At 48.3% G+C, this 21657-nt stretch overlaps 3 protein-coding genes and 1 non-coding gene across 8 annotated transcripts; 2 read left to right on the top strand and 2 right to left on the bottom strand.

Annotated features, from left to right (window-relative positions):
- Nucleotides 1-14: 14 nt before the first annotated feature.
- trnar-acg (transfer RNA arginine (anticodon ACG)) lies at nucleotides 15-87 on the bottom strand. The gene has a single exon. It is a non-coding gene; the product is annotated as a tRNA-Arg (tRNA).
- A 104-nt stretch (nucleotides 88-191) lies between these two features.
- On the top strand, nucleotides 192-5377 carry LOC136936793 (histone-binding protein N1/N2-like). 2 transcript variants are annotated; one of them, XM_067230425.1, is made up of 15 exons: nucleotides 193-375; nucleotides 955-993; nucleotides 1122-1232; nucleotides 1358-1438; nucleotides 1624-1742; nucleotides 1896-2774; nucleotides 2970-3034; nucleotides 3117-3193; nucleotides 3293-3366; nucleotides 3539-3727; nucleotides 3843-4015; nucleotides 4156-4230; nucleotides 4331-4405; nucleotides 4750-4872; nucleotides 5178-5377. In XM_067230425.1, the coding sequence occupies exons 1-15, from the start codon at nucleotides 341-343 to the stop codon at nucleotides 5214-5216; spliced, it is 2154 nt and encodes a 717-aa protein (XP_067086526.1). In that variant the 5' UTR covers nucleotides 193-340; the 3' UTR covers nucleotides 5217-5377. The 2 variants fall into 2 exon arrangements, with proteins under 2 accessions (XP_067086527.1, XP_067086526.1); XM_067230426.1 differs by lacking the exon at nucleotides 4750-4872 and having other exon boundaries at nucleotides 192-375.
- A 5215-nt stretch (nucleotides 5378-10592) lies between these two features.
- tmem69 (transmembrane protein 69) lies at nucleotides 10593-21589 on the top strand. Of its 2 annotated transcripts, none has more exons than XM_067230642.1 (3): nucleotides 10593-10696; nucleotides 20566-20613; nucleotides 20718-21589. In XM_067230642.1, the coding sequence occupies exons 2-3, from the start codon at nucleotides 20569-20571 to the stop codon at nucleotides 21420-21422; spliced, it is 750 nt and encodes a 249-aa protein (XP_067086743.1). In that variant the 5' UTR covers nucleotides 10593-10696; nucleotides 20566-20568; the 3' UTR covers nucleotides 21423-21589. The 2 variants fall into 2 exon arrangements, with proteins under 2 accessions (XP_067086743.1, XP_067086745.1); XM_067230644.1 differs by lacking the exon at nucleotides 10593-10696 and adding an exon at nucleotides 20340-20432.
- LOC136937069 (vasculin-like protein 1) lies at nucleotides 14323-19989 on the bottom strand. 3 transcript variants are annotated; one of them, XM_067230817.1, is made up of 12 exons: nucleotides 19826-19989; nucleotides 18261-19262; nucleotides 18054-18168; nucleotides 17816-17945; nucleotides 17428-17726; nucleotides 17209-17284; nucleotides 16924-17120; nucleotides 16614-16754; nucleotides 16291-16446; nucleotides 16079-16194; nucleotides 15887-15989; nucleotides 14323-15750 (listed from the first exon to the last, which is right to left on the bottom strand). In XM_067230817.1, exons 3-12 carry the CDS (start codon nucleotides 18111-18113, stop codon nucleotides 15589-15591), a joined length of 1440 nt encoding a protein of 479 aa, XP_067086918.1. In that variant the 5' UTR covers nucleotides 18114-18168; nucleotides 18261-19262; nucleotides 19826-19989; the 3' UTR covers nucleotides 14323-15588. The 3 variants fall into 3 exon arrangements, with proteins under 3 accessions (XP_067086918.1, XP_067086919.1, XP_067086917.1); XM_067230818.1 differs by having other exon boundaries at nucleotides 18280-19262; XM_067230816.1 differs by having other exon boundaries at nucleotides 18283-19262.
- Nucleotides 21590-21657: the final 68 nt, after the last annotated feature.

Raw genomic sequence — 21657 nt, 5'->3', positions numbered from 1 at the left:
ATGAAAACGATAACCGAGCCAGCCAGGAGTCGAACCTAGAATCTTCTGATCCGTAGTCAGACGCGTTATCCATTGCGCCACTGGCCCGATGACGCTATAAAGAATCACGGGAGTGATTCGTTCAACTGAGCCTATTCATTCTCCCGCGTTTTCGCAAAAGTTGAAAGTTCAGCGGAAGTGAGGAGGAGTGTTCTGGTTCTGTATTTAAACGCGCCAACAAAGGGTCAAGAACAACAAGCTGGCACTCAACGCTGCTAATTAACTGTTAAACGCTATTTAAGTAGCTAGTTAATTCAATCAAACAAGCTACCTTTTCCCCGTTTAACTCGTTCTTGTTAGCATGCCAGAAGAAACAGCAGCCTCGAGCGCAGGAAGGTGAGCCATTTTCTTTGTGTGACTTGAATCAGAATACTATCCTAGGCTAGCTTAGTTATAGCAACATTGTGCTAGCTAGCTATCGTCGATGCAAATGACTGGTGATCGAGGCCATTACCTTAAAGGTGTGCTAGCTACTTATCACCTGCGCGTTTATTGCTAACAGTTTTATGCTAGCAAGTAGCTATGTAGCCAACACGGATGCATTGTACTCCTAGTCAACTCATTCACAACTGATAAGTGTTGTTGTAGCAGAGGCTATACAGTCAGCTACCCACAGAGCAGACGCATCTTGCTAGTAATTAAGATGCCTAAATTGTCCAATCTTCTCGGCGAGATGCAGGTGTATAACCGGACAGCGTCAATCTACCGCCAATGCTGATAGGTCAAGTGCTTACTAGACTTGCTTGCTTGCTTGCTTACTTGTAGGTGTTATATTAATGACGTTGATGGCGTATGATAATCGACTTTCGGCTAACTTAATGCAATGTAAAGCTGACATCCAGTTACAACGGCTACTGGAAGATGGCGTTGTTTTCCCTGCAAACAGGATGAAAACATTTGTTTTTGTATTTGCAGGATGGAAGAAAAGCCCTGTTCATCAACTGCTGTGCACAGGCAAGTTGGGTATCCTCGTTTTGATGACTGTTCTTCGTCTCGTGTATCCAATGCGTTCTCTTGTACTATTCTCTTGCAAATTCGTGCATATCCATGAATCCGTTTTTACTCTAAATTGTTCTACACAGCTCTGACGTCATGGAGGAAGCAAAAAAGTTGATTGGCACAGGGAAGCGGCACTTGGTGATGGGAGACGTGGTATCCGCTGTAAACGTTTTCCAGGAGGCTTGTGGCATGCTGTGAGTATAAACAACTTGTTTGATTGTAGAAGGCGGTAAAACGTATTTTTTACTGAAGTCTTTATATAATGGTTTAGCGATTTGTTCAGTTGCTTGAACTCTTTGACGTTTTGTTAACCTGTCAGGGCTGAGAGGTATGGAGACACAGCTGACGAGTGTGGAGAAGTGTTCTTCCTTTGTGGAAAGTCCCTCCTTGAGCTTGCCAGGTAAGGTGAAGCCTACACGATTAGTATCTTCAAGCTTTTGCGCTCACCTTTTAGTTTACAGCACGTTAAGGTCTAGGAACGTGCGCATACACTGAACGAGGGAGAAGTGGGGGGGGTGACTCTCCACAAGCCAGTGCCGAGGAAAGAGCCATACGGTCGGCTAATTCTAAGGGTGTGTGTTGCAGAATGGAGAACACTGTTCTGGGCAACGCTCTGGAGGGAGTTCCAGAAGAGTCTTCGGAGGAGGCGGAGAAGCAGGAAAACCAGGACAACCCCAAGTTCGAGAGCGCAGACAACCTTGACGGTCAGTATGTAGGACCACCATCTTGATTTAACGCTTCCCACTTTCTCAGCGCCTAAGGCGGTAGACTACTTTTAACATGGGTTTGGTAAGTGAGGCCTTGTTTTCACCCTGAGTGATTCAATTAAATTTTTTTAATTCGTCTCTCTGGTGCAGAGCAAACCAGAGACGAGCTTCGAATGCAGGTTTATGATGCCATGGCAGCAAAAGATGCTTGTGGCACCGAAGCCAAGATTGAGGCTGTAAAAGGGGAGGATGAAATGGAGACTGAGGAAGAGGGGGCTGCTGAATCCACGGCCCAAAATGAGCTTGAGCCTTCTGAAACTCCTGTTGACGAGGTGAAGACTCCCTCCTCTTCTGGAGAAGGACCTGTGAAGTCTGATTTTGCCATGGTTGCCTTGGAGAAGAGTACTGGAGCTGTGCAGTCTGATTCTGCTGTGAACAAGGCGGAGAAGAGTCCATCCTCTACTGGAGCGAAGCCTTTGAAGTCTGACTCTCCTGTGATTGGCTCAGAGAAGTCTGATTCTGCCATGGTCGCCTTGGAGAAGAGTCCTGGAGCTGTGAAGTCTGACTCTCCTGTGATTGCTTCAGAGAAGAAGTCTGACTCTCCTGTGATTGCTTCAGAGAAGAAGTCTTCTCCTGTGAACAAGGAAGTAAAGAGTCCGTCTCTCGCAGAGGGGGCGTCGAAGCCTGACTCTCACATGATGGGGGTGGAGAAGAGTCCTGGAAAGGGAGCTGTGAAGTCTGATCCTCCTGCGAGCAGGGCGGAGACAAGTCCGTCTCCTGAACAGGGGGTTCTGAAGAAGTCCGACTCTCCCATGATTGGCTTAGAGAAGAGTCCTGTGAAGGTAGACACTCCCGTGATTGGCTTAGAGAAGAGTCCTGTGAAGAAGGCAGACACTCCTGTGAACGGGGTGGAGAAGCACCTCCCCTCTCCTGGAGAGGGAGCTGAGGAGCCTGGTGTGGATGCTGCTCCTCAGCAGAGGGAGAATGGGGGAGGCCTTGACCCTGAGCACCAGGAGGAGATGGATGAGGGTAGCAGTAGACTTGTTTCGAGCACTTCTTGGTGTGGGGTATGGGACTGGAGGAGTCAACCTGGTGTCACTTCTGTTGCCGTGCTAAAAACCTCACTTGGGACCAATGTTTAACTGCGCACCGGTGTAGATCAACCGCACGTAAATTCCTGTTTTGTCTTGACATGAACGTGTTTGTGCTATGCTTCTCCCTTAGGGGAAGGTGGCGACGATGAGGAGGAAGAGGATGATGAAGATGATGAGGGTAATGCTGAAGACAAGGTAAGCTTCCCTCCTTCTCTTCCATATGTTAACTTTATGTGATATGTTGACGTGTGCATCAGTTAAATGCTGCTCTCTTTAGGGTGCTGAGGAGGAAGAGGTGGGGAACTTGCAGTTGGCTTGGGAGATGTTGGAAGTTGCCAAGGTCATCTTTAAAAGGTAAATGTCCCCATTGTATCGTTTGTTGGTGCCATCCTCAGGAAACTCCTACTGGATGTTGTCAGAAGTGAATGACTGCCTTGGTTTTGATCCCAACAGAAAGGAAGGCGAAGAGGATCAGCTTATGGCTGCACAGGCTTATCTGAAGCTGGGCGAAGTTAGTGCAGAATCCGGTGAGTTGCCGATCAACAGAAAGGAAGGTCTGCTTTGGTGTTGGGGGGGGGGGGGGAAGAGCCGGAGGTGTGTGTGCTCATAACCTACCTTAGATGAAGGCAGATTTGAGGCTTCTGCAATTGTTTTCCATTTGGTGATTTGACGTTCTCTCCACTTTCCTGCCGTCTGCAGGTAACTACCCCCAGGCCCTGGAGGACTTCCAGGACTGCTTGACCCTCCAGCTAAAGCACCTCCCTCCCCACAACCGCCTGCTGGCCGAGACCCACTACCAGCTGGGCATGACCCTCTGCTACACGGGCCACTACAACCAGGCCATCCAGCACTACAGCAGCTCCATCAAGGTCATCGAGGGCCGCCTGGGTAAGACCTGAACCAGCGTGCCACTGAGGGATGAGGTCTTCCTGATCCACTGGCTTGTTGCTGCGTTTCCCAGCATTTCAAACATCTGGCCAACCCTTCCCGATGCTCCATCTAGTCATGCTACAGGAGGCGATCGACAAGGCGGCCGGGGAGGACGGCGCCAAGGAGGAGAGGAGCGAGCTGGACGAGCTCAAACAGCTGCTTCCGGACATCGCCGAGAAGGTGGAGGATGCCAAGGAGAGCCAGAGGACGTCCAGCTCCGCCTCCCAGGCCATCCAGCAGACCCTGGTGAGGAGCAGGAGGCCACTGTGGAACTATCCAGAGATTCAAGAAAAACAGTTTAGAAGAGTCCACTTGAGAATAGCAGACCCCATTTTTTGTTTAGGGGGGGGGTGTTTAGCTTTTCCTAAACAGAGCTCTTCTCTCAGGGTGGAGCCTCTACTTCATCAGCATTCCCAGGTGAAAATGGAGGTCCGTCCTCTTCAGCGTTCGCACCTAGCCAGGTAACCTTGCTATTTCATTTGACACTGATTAGAATTTTATTTTAATTATTTTTCAAACTGCAGCATTTTTATGTTTTTGATTTCTGAACTCGTGTCGCAGATTGCCACCAGGCCAGCTGAGAGCGCATCGTCCTCCACCTCCGTGTCCGACATCTCCCACCTGGTCAGGAAAAAGGTGAGCCCAGCCCCCTCGCCGCAGGCACCTCCTCACTGCTCTTACGCCTCCCTCTCTCTGTCGTGTAGTTCCCTACCCCTCCCACTTTAGCTGCATGAGTCGCTTGCTTCTGGTGAAAGGAAACTTTCCAGTCTCTGCCTACCAATCATGTGTATTGGGCATTGTGCATGTTTTAATGCGTGTTTATTCAAACTGCAGTAAGCCTTTGTGGTCTGTAGCGGTTGTGTAGTCTTGTGATTGGTGCTTGTGCTGCGGTGTCTGTGTAGAGTAGATGCAGTAGTTCAGGGGTGATGTGACGCGCTAAGACAACTTCCCCCCCCACCTCCCTTTGTGTTCCTGAACAGAGGAAACCAGAAGAGGACAGCCCAAAAAAGGACACTGATGCTAAAAAGGCCAAACAGGAAACCACAGTTAATGGCAGCGGAGACTCCGCCGGCAAGGGGGTCCCAGGGAAAGAGGCACAGGAGGCGAGTGATAGGACTCACTTGCACTCTGTAGGGCGCAGAGGGAGCCGTAGGGCTGTCCTGGATCGGAGCCCCCCCCCCCCCCCCCCCGCCTCACCTGAAGTGTTTACTTGACTCCTACAGTTATTTAGGTTGTGTAGATCTTGCATGAGGAGGGGAAGTGCCTCGGATGGGGCACAACCAAGTCTAGAATGGGCTAGTTGATCCATGGACTGGGATGAGTTTGTGCTGGACTTTGGAAGAATTTAATTTAAACTAGTTTCTGTTTACTGTTTGGTATGTAATGCAGACTTGTTTTTATTTTTCAGCCTGCAAAATCATCTGCCTCTGTCGAGTCTTCGGCGTGATGTCACTTCCTGATCTTCCAGCCAGCTGAGCATGTCGACACCCCCCCCCCCTTCCCATTGAACACTTTGTTTTTGTAAATAAGAACCATTTTCATGACGTGTGTGCTGTTTTTGTATACTTGTAGTAAAAAAATTAAAAATCAATAAAGATTATTTGCAAACTTTAACAACTTCTGAGAATTGACATTTACTCTCGTCTTGGGATTTTCATGGTTCTGATTAACGGCAGAATATCGGTGTTGGTTAAGTTGATGACCCCATCAGCTGAAGCTTGGCCCTGAGGTCGGACTGCTGTCCTAGACTTTGATACACCAGCTGTGGAGAGGGGTGGGAAGAGAAACAATATTTGTAACCATGCTGACTAATGTATTACGTGTTTTGAAGGACTCACCTGTATGTACTGAGTTGCCAGTTGGCTGGTGAGGGTTTCATCAGGTAGGGGTGTGGAGGGGACCTGAGAGGGAGGAGTGGGCTGAGGGCTGTAGGCGGCTAACTGGTCCACTGGTAGCTGGGAGACGTCTGTGTCCTAGGAGAAAAGGATCCTGTCATTCCTCTGGGTTTTCCTCAACTTTTCTCGAATCCCTTCACTTCAGGCTTGGGTTTTGAGAAAATAAGTATTTCACCTTTGTGTTGCCATGGTGAATCAGCGCCTGCTCTCCATGACAGTTGGTCACCAGCACAAACACAGACGCCCCAGGAAGTAACTTCAACTGCCAGGAGAAGAGAAAGTCAGTACACCCTGTGTTTGTCACCCTCGGTGCCTACTGGCAGTTGGGAAATGAAAACAGATTCACATGCCCACCTGACCATTTTTCTGAAGCTTCTGCAACACACTTCTGCAGTTTCCGTTTTCCAGTGCCTTAAGAACAGCCTTGGGATATAAAGTCTTGACAGGTTTATACAGTATGTGCGCATACACAACCGGCACACTGTTAAATGAGGAATTTTACCAGCCATTGCCTGTCAGTAAAGTATAACGCTAATTGAGTGATGTACTTTAATGTATGTAGGGAGTCAGGTGGCTGAGCGGTGAGGGAATCGGGCTAGTAATCCGAAGGTTGCCAGTTCGATTCCCGGTCATGCCAACTGATGTTGTGTCCTTGGGCAAGGCACTTCACCCTACTTGCCTCGGGGGAATGTCCCTGTACTTACTGTAAGTCGCTCTGGATAAGAGCGTCTGCTAAATGTAAATGTAAATGTATGCAGTCACGCTGCCTTAACGGCAGTTACACCAACCTGTGATGGTGCTCCCTGGTATAGAGGGAGCTGGTGGTGCTTGATCTGGCCCTGTCCCTCAGGCGAGACCGGGGCTGCGGCCCAACACTGGTCGTCCAGACTGAAGGACAGGCCGTCTCCCTGCTCCTCCCCGGAGCTCTGAGGGTCCGAGCGGTCCTGGAAGCTGAGCGCCGACACCGCGTGGAGGTGGATGATGGCGGTGAGGTGCCGGTGGGACACTCGTTCACGGAAGGACTGCAAGAGATGCCGATTAGGTGGACTAAGTGGCTAAGTCAGTGAAGATGTGGATACGTCTCGATGGTGAAAGCAGCAAGTTACCTTGCTGCCATCCCTCCACCGGGGGGCGCTCTTGCTGCTGCTGGGGTCCAGGTCCAGGAGGGGTATCGGGGGGTCGTAGGTCGCCCAGCGCACCCCGTGGTAAAAGGCTCCAGGGGGGCTGAGAGAGCAGAGCCCCAGGGTAAATGCCGCCCAGGGAAGGTTCAAGGCTCCCTCAACGCACACCTGCCCCAGGGCCACAGATTAGAACAGGGGAGTCAGGTGGCTGAGCGGTTAGAGAATTGGGCTAGTAATCCGAAGGTTGCTGGTTCGATTCCCGGCTGTGCAAAATGACGTTGTGTCCTTGGGCAAGGCACTTCACCCTACTTGCCTCGGGAGAATGTCCCTGTACTTACTGTAAGTCGCTCTGGATAAGAGCGTCTGCTAAATGTAAATGTAAAATGAAAATGTAGAACACACATGAAAGAGATGCCCGTTGGCTCTGCAAGCCCAAGATGCAAAACAGGGATTATAAATAGTTTTTATTTTTACATATTCCCCTTGTGACTGAGAGCTGACCTTAACGCAGGGCCCAGTGGTGGTGCTGGAGGGGGGAGGAGAGTGAGGGTGGAAGGGAAGGAAGGGGGCGTCTCCACTGGAGATGTGCACTCTGGCCTGGGCAGATCCGTAGGGCTCAAAGGGTGTACCCAGACAGTCTTCAGGCTGGCAGGGTAAAGACACACACATATTTATTAATAGTGTAGAAGTCTCCCACATTACCTTCAGTTGGTTCAGTGGTTTTACGAGGTCAGATGAGTAAACAGGAAGTGTTAAATGTATAGATGGGTGAGACAAACTGAGGGAAATACAGTACTAGGTTAGTGAAGGCCATGGCAGGGGGCACTGGAGCCTTTTACAGGGGCACAGAATGGGTGCCAGTGTTCCAGGAAATAGTCTGGCCTTGAGTTTGTCTCTGACCTGCAAAGGGAAGGCAAAACCACAACCATCACCCAATCATAATAACGCTGTTTCACTGACTCTGAACTTAGTTCATCATCTGAAAAAATATCGGTGAGAGTTGGAGTCATCAGGTACTGACTCTGTGTGTCAGCGTGTGCTAGCCTGGCCACCCCCCAGGCTGACAGAAACTCCCCCATCTCAGCCAGGTTCCCCACAAGGTCCTCCAGCTCCCATGGAGGGCTCTCTCTCTGCTTGACCAGCCCGCTGAAGGGCACACTGCTCCCTACAGGCCGGAGGTAGAAGCGCAGGAGCAGAATCATGTCTTCTCGGGGCGCGAGACCGCTGAGAGCAATCTGACGGGGGGGAAAGGAACAGGAACGCTCCTCCTAAAAGCCTTTTTCTAACCGACACAGTCTGCAGCGAGCATGGGTGTTGTACAAAAAAAGGGAGTCAGATGGCTGAGTGGTTAGGGAATCGGGCTAGTAATTAGAAGGTTGCTAGTTTGATTCCCGGCTATGCCAACCAAATGACGTTGTGTCCTTGGGCAAGGCACTTCACCCTACTTGCCTTGGGGGAATGTCCCTGTACTTACTGTAAGTCGCTCTGGATAAGAGCGTCTCCTAAATGACTAAATGTAAATGTCAATCGTACCTGTTGCTCTCCAAAGATGAAGTTTCCGGGTGCTGTGGATGAGCGGGCAGTGGAAGTACAGCAGTGGAGACCTGCGTCTCCAAACATCAGCACCTGAACACAAGTTGAGGGACTGGTAACCTCTGATAGGCCGTTCAATACGGCCATAGAGACACACATATAATCACTGTCAAGAGAAACTCTTAAGTTTACCTTTCCGGTCCTTTGGCTGTAGCCAGTGAGTCGAAGACTTCCCTCTCCCTCAGGTGCCCCGCTCACTCTGTCCACAATGATTTTCAACATTTGTCTATCTCCTCTTTCTTGTTCTTCATTTTTTAGAAGCAAGGGATTTATCACACTGCAGACAAGGCGGGTTGATGCCAGTTATTCATCAATACATTTGAGACCATTAGCAATGTCTCTTAAGTGTACATCGCAAATCCTTGCATTCACCATGAAATAAATTGTAGATGCAATGAAAATCTAAACTGCAAAAATGATTGAGAACAACAAAGTGAGTTGTGAGTTTGTGTTTTTATTTTATTTGTGGTGTGCAGAACAATACATGCTATTGAAGTTAATGCAAAACACGTTTATATATGTTATACATGGCCTCACGTTCTGGTGTGAGGAACCGCAAAGAAGGAAGTGCCCATACACTGCAGAATACAATACATCATCATCAACAATAACCCTTGTGTTAGCTTCGGGTCATTCTGACCCATCAGTCATTGTGACCCACTGTCGTATTGCGACAACTTTACTGCATACAAAAACATTAGTGAAGCATTTTCTTTTAACTGTTGGGCTGTCTCATATCCCCCACATTGCAAAGGTTAAAAGAAAATTATTTGTATTTGTTTTTGTATTGGGTAAAATTGGGTAAACACAATGATGGTTCGTTATGAACCTTTGGGTCATGTCATGTGACCCGAAGGCAGCACAAGGGTTAAGGAGAAACTCAGATCTTCTTTTCGGAATAACACAAAGCTGATAGTCTTGGTATGCAGGGGGATTCACCCCCCAAAATATAATTGTCTGATTCTGGTCAATTGACGGTCTTAATCTCCCTCTCCTCTCCTCACCTCTGACTTGGATCCTCCTTAGGGGGAGGGTCTTCGTGACCAGAGTAAGTGAGCATAGAGGGGAAATGAGTCGCTGCTGAGGGCTGTACTGTTGAAAGAGGCGGTGGAGGGTTCACTTGAAGCATCGCAGGATGAGTGGATACCTGTGAGTTGTATTGAACAAACAACAGAACAACCGTCAATTCGGGGAGTCAGGTGGCTGAGCGGTTAGGGAAGCGGGCTAGTAATCAGAAGGTTGCCAGTTCGATTCCCGGCCGTGCCAAATGACGTTGTGTCCTTGGGCAAGGCACTTCACCCTACTTGCCTCGGGGAGGCAAGTAGGGTGAACTTACTGTAAGTCGCTCTGGATAAGAGCGTCTGCTAAATGACTAAATGTAAATGTAAATTCCGAGGCTTCTGCTGAGTGTGATAACGACCCATTCATTGGAAGCAGGTGTGTTGGAAGCGGGAAACGTCTAAGACATGCAGGGCAGGGGGTCCTGAGGACCAGGGTTGAGGAGGGGTGGTCAAGCCTACCATGGAGGGGTACTTGTACTGGCTGGTGTTGCTTGGGTCAATATTAGCAAGCGTCTGCACGTGTCCGTCGCGGGCATTGACCACTCGCACACACAGCTCCATGTTGCCCACCTGAGAGACACGGAAACATCACACACGCCTGACTCGCACGTACACATTTACAGCTCGTCCCTTTCCAGCTTGACCGGAAGGAGACGCCATTCATGGGGTCAGGCTCTGTCACAGGTGAGACGTCAGGAATGTTAACCGTCAAGCTGATAACGACCCGTTTGAATCAGGTGTGTTGGAGCAGGGAAACATCTAGAACGCCTGTGGCCAACCCTGGTCCTCGAGAGCTGCATGTTTTAGAGGTTTCCCTGCTCCAACACACCTGATTCAAATGAATGGTAATTATCCAAGCCTGATAGCGACCATTCATTTGAATCAGGTGTGTTGGAGCAGGGAAACCTCTAAAACATCCAGGACTGCGGCTCTCGAGGACCAGGGTTGGCCACACCTGATCTAGAACATGCAGGACAGGGGGGCACCAGGATTGAGAAAGGGTGTTGGGAATCAACAGACTGGATCACCTGGGGGATGGAGTTGAGCTGGCCTGGGCTGAGGGAGGGGCGCACAGGGAGACTGCGGACCGGAGCCCTCCAGTGTCCACTGCGGACCTGGTTGTGAGGGTCGAAGAGATCAAGCCGGGCCCATCCACATGACGCCAGCCTCTGGATCTCCTGACCGCACTCGTCCAGGCCCCCCGCAGCCTGGACCTCCACCACCAGAGAGAAGGAGCCTGAAGGCTGCATCCTGCAGGTAGGAGACAAACAGACACACACACCAACCTATAACCTCTCGGTCTTATCATTAGAATAAGTTGAAACGTTTTTATTTATTTATTTATAAGGCAAACGTCTTGTCATCTATGGTGTTTCGTCCAAAAGTGCATGGGTGTAGGACTCACCTGGGCACAGGCTGTTTGACTGACAGGAGGGCGTAGTTTCCCGGGGGTAAACTGTGTGCGTAGGGTAGAGCCCCTCCCGGCTGGCAGTGCACCGGGGGCAGAGGGGTAGGCCTGCCCACCTCCTGCCCTCCAGAGTACAGACCAGACACCAGACGCAAAACTTGGAGGGTCGCGTCCACTCCCAGCACCAGGTCGAAAAAGATCACAAAGCCTGCCCTGTAATGCAGGGAAGATTAAAGAACTTCACACAGGGTCAGAACTGGGTTGTTTCGGATTAAAAGTCAGTGAAATGAAATTCTCCAAGGCAATAATGATTAGCATGCTAACGCTGGGTCATATGGAGCAGGCCCCAGAGAGTCCAGGGGATCAATTACGCGTCTTCCCAGAAGAGAGGAGTGTGGCCTGGGCTGGGGCTGTAAGACAGGCCAGATGGATATTTACAACATGCAATAAGACAATGACAGCACTATGAAATCGTCCACTGGGTGATGGTTTTACCAGGGCTGGAGAGGTGTGCATCTGGGCCAGGGGATGCACGGCTGGATGGGACAGGAACGGGAGTGGGGGTGGGGGTGGTGGGGCTTGCCTGCGTTGGCGGGGGTCCTCTCTGGCCCTCTGGACATCTCTGCGGAGGCTCTCGATCTCAGCCTGAATACTCGCCATGTGATGGATGTGCTCTCTCTGCATGTGGTGGAGGTCTGACCCCATAGCTGTTGGGTTGAGACCCACAACAATCAATGAAGTGAACTCAATCCCAGTTTCAAGTATATTTATACAGTCAAATGTAACTTCCTACCACCCCCCCAACCAATCTCTACAGTGGCCATGACTCCCCATGTTTGAGGCTGAAACAATTGACAACCTTCCTCTCCCCGGTGTTTCCCCTTGGCCAGTTGGATCCTGAGGATCTCCTCCTCCAGGCGCTGGTTCTCCTGCTCCATCTCCAGCACCTCAGGGTTGTGAGCCCGCTGTGAAGGCTTGATCCCTGGGCAGGGAAACAGAATCAGAGACGCTCCAGCCGGTAGGATATTCATCCCAACACGGATGCATCGAGATACAGAAACAAGGACAGACTCTCACTGTTCCTCCTGGCCTTGTCGTGGCTGACGGGCTGGGCTTGCTCCAGGGTGTGGGCCTCGGCCTGCAGGTCGTGCATCTGGGCCAAAACGGCCGGGTCTGAACCGCCAGACTGCATGTAGGCCAGCCTCAGGGCTCTGTCACACCAATACAACCACACACACTTAATCACACACACAAGGAGTGTGTGAAATATAATTTACTATTACTTTGTAGACTGTTGTTCCACTTAGTTCCATGTAGCTTTGCGAGCCAGGCAACATGAGAGAAAGGTCTAGGATGTAATGCTGCATACCTTATTTGGGAGTGAAGGGGTCCATCTACAGAGGATATGAGGTCAAAGGTGACATGATGCCTCTTCCTGTCATCATCATTGCCATCAGGGCTGGGTAAATCGACGGGTGCGCCGGAGTCTTTGGCCCTGAAAGAGAACCGTTCAGAACAACATGAAACCCCTTTAGTGACTGAGTGTCCTGGAAGAGAGAGGGAGGGTGCCTGTGGTGAGCGTGCGTGGACGTGCGAGGCCTCACCCCTGCGGCGCCTGCAGGGAGGTGATGTGCTCTCTGAGTTCCCCCAGTGCCTCCTCGTTCCTCTCCTCCTGACTCTTCAGCTCCAGTAGCAGGGTCTCCAGGTGAGCAGTGTTGCCCTGTCCAGCCAGCACCCCCAGCTGGTGGGCAATCTCTGACACACACACACACAGATGATACAACTGGTTTCCTACATTTACATTACATTTAGTAATTCAGCAGACGCTCTTATCCAGAGCGACTTACAGTAAGTACAGGGACATTCCCCCCGAGGCAAGTAGGGTGAAGTGCCTTGCCCAAGGACACAACGTCATTTTGCACAGCCGGGAATCACACCAACAACCTCCTGATTAATATCCCAACTCCCAAACCGCTCTGACCCCCATCTGTCCTCCTATGGGTCCAGTGCCGGCTCAAACACCCCTCCAGGTGTCTGTGGTCTGGTCTTACCCTCTCTCTGCTGCTCCAGAAGATGGGTCTGGGCCTGGATCTGAGCCAGCTGTCGGCCATGTTGTGCCGTCATCTCCCTCAGTTTCTCCCTGTGACCCCGCTGCCTCCCAGACAGCTGGTCGCCCGGCACCTGCCGACACAGACACAAAAGCGGGAAAGAACAGGAAGTCACTCACAACAATGACGAGGAAGAATTATAATAAGTGTTGATCAATGTGAGCTGAATGGAAATTAACACACCTCTGTTTCAATTGGCCATTTGGGAAAATTTGGCATACTCTCCTCGATAGACATCCTCAACTTCTGAAACTTTAACACAGAGAAATTCAGACAGAATGTCCTGAATGTCCACCTGACTGAGTGTTTTGACAAAGTGGCACGGCTAAATTGAATGCTTCGGCCAAGTGATGTGAACAAGCTGCTGTCCCCTCTGGATAGGTGAGCATTTGAAGCTGTGTGTGATGTCCAGAGCAGTAGCAGATAATGTACCTCCTCTGTGAGGTTCTGCAAAGCCGAGCTCTCAGTCAAACCAAGCAGAAGACTGTCCTCTCTCCTCACATTCGGCTCTGCACCACTGGCTCCCTTGTGAGGATTTCGTGGGTGCATGCCCCTCTGTCCCCTTAGCTATCAGAAGGGCCAATCAGTATCCACAGTTACAAACACACTGTGATATGTATTTTGAGCATTATCGGACATTGTTCAGGGAGCCTCTATTTTGCACATTATCATCGTCTGAATCAAACGATCCTGAATCCTCTATCAATCAGCAAAACGACTGTTTTCTTACCCTTACAAGGTCAGGGGTCCGTGCCTGCTTGGGATAGACCCCTTTACCGTCGTCTCTCCTGGGGTCCCTGCGCTCCTGTGCCCCCCGCCTCAGTGCCACTGGGTCCCCCACGTCGCTCCCGATGCAAAAGAAAACCTTGTGTTTCTCCAGAAGTTCAAGGGAGTGGAAATCCATTCTACAGTCCCGACAACTGAACTCTCCCAGTGTCTCCATCAGGTCACCCAACTGAACTCACAAATAACTAGATCTTATTCTAGTAACGTACTCAAGCTAACAGCAGTGACATATTTAGCTTTCATGCCAATTTAAAATAGAAGTACACTGCATCTGTTATACTTGACTGAAGGATTGTGTTGCAGCTTCCTTGACTACTGTCTACTGTTTGTTAGTTACTGTCACCATGTCAATAGCTTTGAAAGAGTAAGGTCATATTATGTATGTGAATCACATATCCCCATAATGGTAATATTATCAACCACTGTAAAAATGTCAATCCTCTACATTTAACATGAGTGACATTGGATTAATTAACTAATCATGGAATATCTTTGGATTTTGTTTCACAGTAAATAAGAAATAGACATATACACATACACAACATATTTGGCAAACTGATGCAAAATATTTATTACAACTCTTATACCAATATGCAGTAGTTTCTTTTCTCAAATAGACAAAGCCATAAATGACACGTTATCTTTCAAATCTGTTATCAAAATAATCTTTCAAAATGCACAATTTCAAATATATTTTGTTATTATCCACCCTGAATATCAAGGCTTCATGAACAATATGCAAACAAACAAATATAATTGTGTGATTTGACAGTTGTACCAAAATAGAAAAACGAATCAGAGTCTGTGATCAAGCTTTTTCAATGTTGTACCAGCAAGCAAAGTTTGAAGCTAAATTTCAAAAATGCAATCCTTGACATAAGCAGAGAAATAGGAACCCTTTGCACACAACACAGCATTGCAGATTTGAGTTTTGACCATTTTAATAAACAGGACTTAACTTTGAAGGTTTAAAAATAGTGCCTGCTGAAAAAGTGTGGATACAGAATCAATTTGAACTGCTAATCTCGTCACATTTGATGAACTTTATGTAAGCAAACAAACATCAAAATATATTTTAGATTTAGAGAACAACTTTTGTTTAACAATCTTCTTGGGGTAAAATAGAACTCCAAGTATGTAAATCCCAACATTCAGTACACCCTTACTGGCTACATTCAACAAGAATTATTTGATAAGAATCCTGGAAAACATGTCCCATCACTTCAAAAAGAAAAATTATCTTAAAGAAAACACAAAAAAAAAGAAAAAAAGAATAAACCTTACAAAAAGGCTGCCAATCTGATTTTTCTCTCTCTGTCCTCACATAAATCCTCAAGTAATATTCAACACTAAAAACTGCAATACTCCAATTAAGAGATATTACTGTTTGAAAATCGGTTTGGTTCAGTGTTGTCATATATAGAAAGAGTGAGAATCATACCCACAGCTGTCCATCTCAGCTGTACACAATGATAGTTTCCTCTCAACACAAATGCAATTAATTGTGTAAACAAAACTCAAAACGTCAAAAAGTAATCTGATCCGTGATTAAATTATAATTTCTATTGTTGACACGTGAATCAAATCCAAAATCCTTTAGTAGATGAGTTTTCAATAAATAAATAAAAAACTAGAAAAAAGGCGATCAAAAACTAGGGGAGAGAAAAAAAAAAGAAAAAAAAACCTAATAAATCCTCAGGCGCCATGTCTAAATCCTCAGGCGTGCATCTTACAAATGTTCCCCGTGCTTGAGGAGCAAGACAAACAAAGCTCAACAAAAAGGTGGTGAGGGAGGAAACGTGACGAGAGGCGACAGAGGAGACAAGTGGAAGGGTGACGGAGCCTAGTCAGGTGTCTGCCTCGTCACCTGAGGTCTGGCTGCTGCTGCTGGTCTCTGACTCAGAGCCCTCCTCCATCGCAACAGGGTTTCTCCACGCCAGATGCAGGGGAACGCCTCGAGGCTTTGAAAACACCCTGACGTCATTCTGTCGCCACCCGTTCCTCTTTAGCTAGGAAGGAACGACAAGAAGCAGAAAAATACTGGTCAGCCGTTTACAAACGTCTGGGAATATGCCAGCTACAAAAGCACAAGGCTATTCATCTTTACGTGATAGGGATCTAACTGTGGAATAATGATCACAGTACCTGCTCGCTTTTAGCTTGGAATTCTCTCAGCTCATCCTCAGTGAGGGGCAGGAAGTTGTCATCATTCTCTGGATGCTCTTGCCACCCCATGGCTTTAAGCAACCTGCCGAGGAGAAACAGGCCAACAGTTACACAAGTTGCCTGGATCAGACATGTGGTGTAGTTTGTGTGTGTGTGTGTGTGAGGACTCACCTGTGTTCCTCTTCTAGTGAGCTAGACAGGCGGTCTGTGACTGAGTCACTGAGCAGGTGTGAGATTCCGTTTTCATGGCCGTCGTAGTCCTTCGGCTCTGGAGTGTTTCCCTCGCCCTGTCAAATAGGCACACAACAGTTACCTACGAGAATCACGGGGGCCCGCAACACACAGCCCAGCGTTCCAGTTCCTCTCCCCGCCCCCGAACTCACCTCCCCTGGGCCTGGGGGGCTGGTTGAGCTGGGACTGTCTCCATTCCTCCAGTCCTTAAGGCCTCGGAGGATGTCAGTCCTACGGTCGGTGGTGCGGCGCATCAGCTTGAGGCGCGATGGAGTGATGTCGATTGGAGGGGTGGTGCTCGAAGGAGGCTAGGTATCGTGACAGAAGCATTTGGACGGGACAGTGAATAAGGTGATGGAGTAGATAAAGCATTGACTTGACGTGTTTCTCAATGTAATGTCGTTCAGATGATGGTCCATGGAGAGCTGACGAGACAGCGCCTCGTCACCTCTGGGTTCAGGGATCTGACTCTCACCTCCTTAGAGGTCAGGGGGGTCGGTGTGTTGGCTGGGGTCGCAGGCTTTGTCCCTGGTGCCGGGCTGGTGAAGGCAGAGTCCTTGCCGGACCAATCCAAACTGCTTTTGCTTTCCCTTCCATTTGGCTTCCATGGACCAGTCTGCAGAGGAGGTGAAGAAATAAATGAGATACATAGACAGATAGGTACTTGATTAATTCCCTAGGGAATACTGCCAATATAGAGTATGGGTATCCATCAGGAAAAACCTTGGCTCGGATAATATATAAAGATAATCTATTTTGTTGGCGATAGATTGTTTACAACTTACCTTGATTGGGGCAGTGGCTGGCTTGGGTATCAAGTTCTTGTGGACGCTGGGTCCAGTCACGAAGGTGTTGGTGCTGTTGGCTGGGTAGAGTCCTGTGTTGGCAAACCCAGCAGAGAAAGGAGTGCTGGGGTCTGTCTTTGAAACCTTCTTGATGACCAGCATCTTAGACCTGGTCTGCTTGGCACTGGGAGGGTTTTCTGTATGGAAAATAAAAAGTCAGGCCTGGTACACATCGAACTACCTTTCAAAAACGACAGTTATGGATCGTAAAAAAAAAACGCTCACCCCATACTCCTGTCGGGGTCCCCACAGCATGTATTTGTGCCACAGGCTTACCGCTCATCTCTGGATTCAACGAAGGCTGAGTTGAGCAACACAAGTCATTATTCACACACAGAAACGACATACGAACAGGCAGGAGGGTAACACACAAACGTCTGAAATCAAATGAAAGTCGAGGCCGTGGGGGTGGCAACTACAGAACGAGGGGAGGAAAGAACTCACGAAATCCTCCTCGACAAACTTCAGCTTGTTTTCCTGGCGATCCTCTCCTTTGTGAGGATGGAAGTTTCCGTTCCGCTGGTGGAGGAACGGAAACTTCTCCCTCTCTTTGTCCCTCCCGTTCCTCTTCGGGTGACGTCCGGGAAGGGGTCCCTCTGGGCCCCACGGGCCACTGTGCCACCCGGGGGTCTCCTTCCCACCCGTCCCCCCCGTGCCACCACCCAAACCCCCGTGTCCTCCCCTGGCCACACCCGAGTCCACAGAGTCGTGTCGCAAGAGAGACGGGTGTTGCCACCCGTCACCTAGGAAACAAGTGCACAGACAAAATCAGGGTAAATAATGTGGTGAAACACATCGCTGTCTGAAGATGTCAGCACTAAATGTCAGGTACCTGCAGAAGCCCTGAGGTCATAGTTGAAGAAGCCGTCGGAGGAGTAATGGCGGCGCCGGCGGTTCACACCTGAGCGGGCGTCGCCACGAGAGAGGTGGTGCCCATGCCTCTCAAGGCCAGCTCCGGGGGACTGGGGTAGGGGGGAAACTGAGTGAGACTGGAGCCGTCTGAACGTCCACCACACCACCACCACCTCACAGCCCCTTCACACCAACCTCAGCATCCCTCCACTTCTCACCTTGGTAGGCAGAGGCTTGGAGAAGTTGAGCCAGGCGGGAACAAAATCATGCTGCGCCATTAATTTCCAGTGTTTCAAGTCAGTGGGCTGAGGCTCCAAACGTCATGACCAGGATCTGGAGATAAATAAAAAAAAAAGGACATCACGATCCCAATCACATTTATCTGCAAGTGTACTTTCAATACAGAGGTAAGAAAAATTCCTCACGGTATAGCAAGCAAGCCACCTCTTAAGAGTCGTCTGCTCTGAAATCCCGTAGTCCTCGTCTACCCCGTTGTGGTCCTCCTCGTCCTGCTAGCTGAGTTAGCAGACTGCAGAGCCAGCGTGTGTACCCTGGGAGACCCTCTGTGTGGAGCACAGTCCGGTCTCCAGGATGCAGTGACGACACAGGGTCCCTGAGGTGCTCGGTCTTTGCTGGTGTCGAGGTGGTGGGAAGTGGGATGTGATTGTACTGAAGTGGAAGGCAGGTAACTAAGGGATTGTGGTTTGGTTTGTTTGTTGTGATGCCTGGCTGGTCCTTCTAGACTCTCTGGTGACAGCTTGCGAGCAGGACAAGGTGTTGTGTCGACCCTCGGCTTCAGAGCCTTTTCTTCCTTCTCCTCACCAACTCATTCTATCTCTGGGTACAGACACGGTCTGTGAGAATGAAGGTGCGTGCGAGTCTCACAGCGCTGCTTTTAGGAAGACAGCAAAAAAAGCCTGCGCTCACCTCATCCAAACAGCTGGGGGGCTATGACAGGGAGAAACAGGTGAGGTACATTTGTCACATAACAAAATGGAGTTGGGCTTATCGCTATGAGGTGACTAGCATTGTGTTGATTTCTATCTACAGGTTATAAATCCTGACTTAAGAGAAGGGAAGGGAAAACGATGCTGACATTGTCCTCAGATCACCATCAGATTGGTACAATACGTGGCAATACTTTCAGAATCACTTTCTTTTGGTCTGCAAAATGTATTCACGAGCCAGTAAAGTGACTTCCTTTACAGCCAGGTACCTACCCTGTTTAATGGTTTAAAACTCTTTAAGAGCGAGCATAAGTGTCAAAGGGTGCTAACAATACACCAATACATCACACAGATAACAGTCAAAACCCCTTCTCTCTCTCAGTTGACGTTAGGCCTCACATTAACAAGTGTAAGGAGAGTAAAAATAAAGGTGTCTGCCCCTCGGGTGAACACGCAATAGACCTTTTCCGGAGATCAACACTGTTGAGAAGAAAAGGCCAAATCAATCCAATATGAACATGTATTTTGAGCAGAAAATCATAGCGTAGGCCTATGTTACCAATTTTCAGATGTAGCCACTATCAATTGAATAATAATGTCCCAATAATCATTGTACTGTGCTGTGGCTAAGAAAGTAAATGCGCTATCAACTGTGGGCTACAATAAATTAGGACGTCATGCATGTTAGCTAACAGTACATACAATTGTGTTATGCTAGCTTTGCTCGCTACGTACTGTGTTATACTGTTTTGATATGTAACTAACTAGTAACCTTAGCTAAGTTACTGTAGCTGGCTAGCTACAGTAGAAGGGAATATATTATTCATTAGAAGTTCAATTAAGTCACAAAAAGTTTGAGATCTATGACTGTATTATATTGTCTGGTTAGGTTATCTGTTAAACATCTAGCATGGTTAATTTTGCATGGATAGTTGGCTAGTTCTAGGTGGTAGAAGAAGATATAAAAAATGGCAACGTTGCAGCCAACTAGCTAGCTAGCCTGCAATGTATCGCTACAAATTGATAGAAGCGATGCGATTTACCTGTGTGAAGTTACTCGTTATGTGACGGTAGCCGGTTAGCTAAGTTGATGAACGCCTTGCAAATGTCTATTTGAAACAGTCTAGCTATATTGATGACACGATCTGCAATGTCAAATTATGCAGCACTCGAAAGTGGCCAACGTCAGTTTTGCTAGTTCCTCGGTCTGGTTTGACTAGGCTAACTCAACAGCGCAACTCGTTTGCTTTGCTAACCAGTAATTTCGCCCACGTCACGACCTGGGCGTCACCGCGGTGCCAGCGCACTGGCCATAGACGGTATACAGGAATGCCTGCTTTCAATAACAATTTACTTGATTCAGATTTCGAAAAACGCACATAGTCAAATAAAACATTATGTTATTATCTTCTGAGATTCAAATGACCACATACTTCATATTGCAAATATGATGTTATAATTTAAACAGAATGGTTGGAAGATCAGTGTGGAACTCTAAAGTCAGGGAATAAGGTACCTACGGAAAGGATTTATTGACGGACACAACGAACAGATTTCTTTGGTTAAAGGGTGAACGATAGGATACTTAGTCTAGTTTTATTTATGTTAGGCTTTATTAAAATGTAAAATCTAACTCCAGAAAACATACGTGTAAGAATACAATTATGTATTTGTCTACAGATAAATTAGTCATCCCCTTTGTTTAATAGACTAACGTATTTTATTGATTGAGATCATGAGAGGTCATACGGCGGCACTCATTTGCTAATCCATCTATCTTCAGATAATGTTTTCTGCCATAGTACGAAGACACATTCAACTTGTTCACAGGGTAAGTTATGGTGCCAGACATTGAGGGTGAAGTTCCAGACTAGCGTCCACGCTGACATTTCAAAGGTGGCCATATAGACATTAATTTCCTATTCATTCTTTCAGGGATGGCAGTTTGGCACTCGTCAACAGCTGTCTTGTATCTCTGTCTCTGCCTCAGACAGAGGTTCAGATGACGGGGGATCTTCCCTATGTCCCCGTAGACGTTTGATAAACAGTTCCTGGCCCAGACAGACTCGGTGGGCGCATGGCTTCCACAGCTCTGCGCTGAGATTCAAACGTCCAAAAGAAACAGACCCCCCAACCAGGGAGTTGGACCTGCTCCGCTATGACTTCAAAGACATAAGGAAGACCCCCAGGCCGGCCCTCATCCTGGGTCTGTCTGGCCTCATCCCTTTCGTTTCTGCACCTCTTGTCATGGCTTTGACAGAGACGTACCTACCAGAAGTGGCTTTTGCCCAGGTAGCATACGGAGCATCGATCCTGTCGTTTTTAGGCGGAGCACGATGGGGCTTTGCCATCCCTGAAAGTAGCCCGGCCAAGCCAGACTGGATCAACCTCGTCAATAGTGTGGTGCCGCCCCTTCTAGCCTGGACAGCCATGTTGCTTAGTGACAGCTTGACTCCAGCAGCCATCATGGTCGTCATGGGCCTAGGAATCTCCTTGCACTATGACCTCTCTCTGCTGCCCACCTATCCCAGCTGGTTCAAAGCCCTTCGGTCAATACTAACAGTGGTGGCCTTTCTCTCCCTGGTTGCCACACTTGTTCTCCAGGGAATCTACCCAGAGAAGATGTTGTTCTCAGAGTAGGAAGTTGATTATGTTTAAGGTTTGTATCAGTCTATATATTAAAGGTTAAAAAAAATGGTTGATTAATAATGGCTATATTGCTGACTATTAGCAATCTAAGCTGTGACTGAATGTTATGGCATTAAAATTTTGTTGGTTACAGTCAGTATGTATACTATTCAGCACATTCTAACTTAAATAAAACATTTTAAAAAAAATATATGATTGTCCTTGCCATACTTGTTGATACACTATT

Source organism: Osmerus mordax, chromosome 27 (assembly GCF_038355195.1).
Source record: "Osmerus mordax isolate fOsmMor3 chromosome 27, fOsmMor3.pri, whole genome shotgun sequence".
NCBI lineage: Eukaryota > Metazoa > Chordata > Actinopteri > Osmeriformes > Osmeridae > Osmerus > Osmerus mordax.
This window is presented reverse-complemented; position numbering and strand designations above follow the sequence as displayed.